We start from the raw sequence: 4556 nt of genomic DNA, 5'->3' as shown, positions 1-4556 counted from the left end.
GGTACTTAATGTATATCGGCTGAATGGACGTCAGTGATTGGTTGAAATTATTGAAATAAGACAATTTTTTACATGAAATAAATTCGAATACAAAAATATTTTTCTGTTCTATAACACAAAATAGATTAGTATACGAAGTTTGAAAGTCTTTCGGTACCAAAAACACTACGTAAAACATTAATGAAAAATGTGGCCCCCGTTTTAAAAAAGATCCGACTGCAGTAATGTACCACATTCCAGAAGCTATTTTGAACATAATGCAAAATGGTGCATCAACATCTTCTGCCCAATCTGATAGAACTCTGGCATAATTCTGGCATAATAAGTCACACCCGGACAAGGTCAGGTTATACTGCTAGTACATCAAACAAGGCTCATTGATGAACATTTGAAAGCAATTCTTATGGTTGGCTGTAGCAATCATAAAGCAAATGTTGATAATTTGGAAGCAAAACACCAATTTCACAAATCTCATTAACTTTTGTGCTGCTTGCTTTTCATGCAATTCAGCTATGTGCACACTTTTTCTAAACATTCTAACTTGGTAATATTGAAATATGTTTATTGTTTTTATTATTTTGTGTATTTTACGTATTGATAAATAAATAGGATGACTGTCTTTATTTTTTGTGTACATTCAGTGTATTCTTTATTGTACTGAATTGAACAAAATATTTATCTGGCCCGCGCTTGGCAATCTTTTAGCTGTATCTGGCCCACTATGAAAAAGTTTGGTGACCACTGATCTTAAAGGTATAAGGTAGGTCTTTCAGGTATTATAAGAGCATTTGTTACTAAAATACTCTATTAGTAATGTAAGCCAAGGTAAATGGATGAAGGGATCAAGAATATAAGATGTTAGCAAACTTATATGCAGAGATGTGTGGAAAAAATTCTTCCACGTGGCACATGCGCACGTGTGTGTGTGTGTGTGTGTGTGTGTGTGTGTGTGTGTGCACATGCACGCATGTTTGCATCTCCTTGCCTTGACATTGCATGATAGCTGTAAATGAGTATCACTGTCATACAAGCAGTGCCATTCATTTCTAATATTGTATGAGAACATGTCTGGTCATGGAGAAATATTACTTGGAAACAAGAGAGGGTTGACAACAACAAAGACATCCAGCCATAGAAAATCTGCCTCAATAGACTCCACCTGCCCCATGCAAACAAAGAAAAATGGATATTAAAACGATATTGATGATGATGATGATGATGAATATCATCATCGTTATCATCATCGTCATCACATTGACGATGATGATGATGACAACAATGATGATGTGCAAAAGTCCACACACAAGACTTTGATCACTCTAGGGCTACAGTAGAAAACACCTGCATATGGTGCCACACAGTGGGACTGAACTCAAAGCCACATGGTCAGGAAGCAAGCTTTTTAACTACTAATCATGATTTTTGCTCGGCTCTGATACTGAAGGCATGGTAATTTTATATATATATATATATATTGCAAAATATTTTAAACATAAAAAATATTTTATTCATATAAAACTGAACCATGGGCTAGATTAAACTTTGCCAAGGGTTGTGTCTTTAACATCCTTGTATAAAATATTTGATCATGACAGGTAAAAAAAAGGAAAGGATAAAGACAAAGAGAAAGAAATATATAGTGAGTAAGATAAAGTGAAAGGAAAAGAGAGTGTGTATATTAGCTCACCTGACGGGCTCCAACAACACCAGGAATGATAACACGTAATGGATAACCATGATCAGCCGTTAACTCTTCCCCATTCATTTCATATGCAAGAATGACATCCTGTTGAATTACTTTAAACAAATCAATGGGTATTGAAGCTCCATAGGCTGCTCCCGTGGGGTCTGAGTCCAGTCCTTCAAACTGAATATGCTTGTATCCTGTATTAGTGAAATCAATACCAGCATGTTTAAGGACATCAACTAACCGTACACCACTCCAAATACCATTACCAATTGCAGCGTTCCCCCAGTTTAAGCCTTTTACTGTTTTGATTTCCTTCATTTCACTCCGCCGATTACCTGCACACTGCACCACTGATGTGACGTCATGTTTTGGAAATTTCTTCAAGTCTTTCACTGACAAGCTTACAGTCCTCTTAGAATTTTCGGTCGTTACATCAAGTCGATATGTTTCCACATTAACTTCTGGTACAGGAAGGTGATTTCTGACAAAGAAGATTTCTTTGGGTGTCACAAATTTCTCAGTTAGAATTTCTACTGGTGGCTCAGCATTAAATGGTTTCATAGATGATGGAATCAGTGCTGGATGTCGTTTTGGGTCGTTAGCATAAGGATCATTAACATCCCGGGGTTTTTTGCTATCCTCTTCATCAGGCTTAAAATTACCAATCCGATAGGTTTCTAAGATTGCAAAAATTTCTGAATTCTTATGGACAGCATACAGTGACCAGAATGGTTCTATAGATTTCCCTGCAGCCAGATAAATTTTCTTGCCTCCAGGATGGCTTTCAACATAGTCAGTGATGTCGTAAACCCCGTTTTTATAAGTGACCCATATTTTAGTCTCTTTCGAACAATGCTTGGCTACTTGCTCTTTTGTATATGTTGGTAAATTGTCCAAAGGTTTTCCAGCTTCCACATAGTCTGCTGCTGATTCTGGGTTTGCTTGAATGTAAGCATATAAACCTGCAGAATGAACCAAAAAGACAAAGAAATTAAATCTAAATAATCTAGTTAGTTATTAATTAAAGTAACACTTCAGTTATATCAAACACACAAAAGCAGAAGTAACCAGACAGGATTTATCTTTACTATGAATATATATCTATATATCATCCTCATCTAGTCAGGCAACATGCTCAAATCACTGAGTCATATTCAACTTTTAATAGCTGAGTGTCTCATCAGCAAATACCATGATTACAAATGAAGGCAGAGTTTGCTAACTGAACTGACTGGTCTGGCCATTAACAGTTTGTTGACTGTTCAACAGGTCAGCAGCTAGTGATATTCTACACCAGGGGTCCCCTTTGTTTCCAATTTACTTTCGAATGGACTCCCATTTGATGTTTAGAAATCATTTTATATTGTTTTATTTTGGGATGCTCATATTTTATTCTTGCTAAATAAACACATACACTATATAGTCATTCTTCACTTGTTTATTACTGTTCTTATTTTAACTTATGTCCATTGTCTGGAAATCTTTCGTTACACATCTGTGACAACTTAAGTGATTCTTACATCCCACGTGTATCCTCCTGTTTAGTCCAGACAGTGTGGACTAAACAGAACAGGAGGATATACATGGGATCGAAGAGTCACTGAAGAGGACACAGATGTGTGTCGAAAGATTTACAGATAATGAACGTAAGATAAAATAAGAATAAGAATAAAGCTGAAGTGAAGAATGAATATATATAGTGCATGTATTTATTTGGCAAGGAAAAAAAAATGACCATCTCAAAATATAGCAATAGCTGTTTCAACACACAATTTCACATCAGTAAAACAAATTCATAAATGTAAAATCCTATTATATTTTTATAATTAAATATTAGGAATTGTATAAAAAAATATTTTAAATATTTTGTGTATTGTAGAAGTATAACCAATTTATTGCACATGAATTTTCAACAACAAAATCTTATATGGACCCCAGCTGAAAACCATAGTTCTAAAGTGTCCCTCCAACTCTACTGTTCCTCATTGACTCAGTAAACAACAATGACAGTAACAACAGCATAGATAAAAATGCCAATTTACTTCAGTACATTTGTTATCTATTGTTTCAGGTCAGCAATTGACACACTTTATACAGACTGAACAAAGAACAATTCCTAGGTTTAAAACTAACCTCCACAACAAAAGAAGCAAACAGGAGGAGTAGTAGTATCATTTAGTTGTTTCAGTCACTGCACTGTGGCCTTGCTGGAGCACCATCTTGAATGATTTAATGAAACATATTCACCCCAGTACTTCTTTTTTTTTCTTTCTAAACTTGGTACTTATTCTATCAGTTTCTTTTGCTGAACTACTAGATTACAGGGATGTAAACATTACAATCCACCATCACTTGTCAAGTAGTGGACAGAGAACACTGTGTGTGTGTGTGTCTGTGTGTGTGTGTCTGTTAAAATCTCCTTACCTAAATACAATGTGATAGCTGTGAATATCACAGTCATACGAGTGAGGTGCTTCATGGAATTTCTTCTGCAAGATGCCCTTCCGGTTGCCAACCCACACTTGTTTCCAAACAAGGCAATATTTCCCAAAGACCAGACATGTTTTCATGGAAGATTGGAAATTTGGGACACCACTAGCATGATAGTGACACTCATTTACAAGTACCACATGATGTTAAGGTATGGAGACAGTAACACACAGACACACACACACATATATATATATATATATATATAAAAATCATCATCATTGTTACCATTTAACATCTGTTTTCTATGCTGGCAGGGGTTGGACGGCTTGACTGATGTCTGCAAAGCCAGCAGCTGCATGAGGTCCCAATATAATCTGGCAATGTTTCAAACGATATATATATATATATATATATATATATATATACACATATA

At 35.5% G+C, this 4556-nt stretch overlaps 1 protein-coding gene across 1 annotated transcript in view; it reads right to left on the bottom strand.

Annotated features, from left to right (window-relative positions):
• Window positions 1–4556, bottom strand: part of LOC106877713 (sulfite oxidase) — a 21517-nt gene that overhangs the window by 6472 nt on the left and 10489 nt on the right. The window contains exon 2 of the mRNA XM_052968401.1: window positions 1688–2652. Coding sequence (XP_052824361.1) covers window positions 1688–2652 — 965 coding nt within the window. The remainder of the gene's footprint in view (window positions 1–1687; window positions 2653–4556) is intronic.

This window comes from Octopus bimaculoides, chromosome 5 (assembly GCF_001194135.2).
Source record: "Octopus bimaculoides isolate UCB-OBI-ISO-001 chromosome 5, ASM119413v2, whole genome shotgun sequence".
NCBI lineage: Eukaryota > Metazoa > Mollusca > Cephalopoda > Octopoda > Octopodidae > Octopus > Octopus bimaculoides.
Note: the sequence above shows the minus strand (reverse complement) of the source record. Positions and strands in the feature narration are given on the sequence as shown.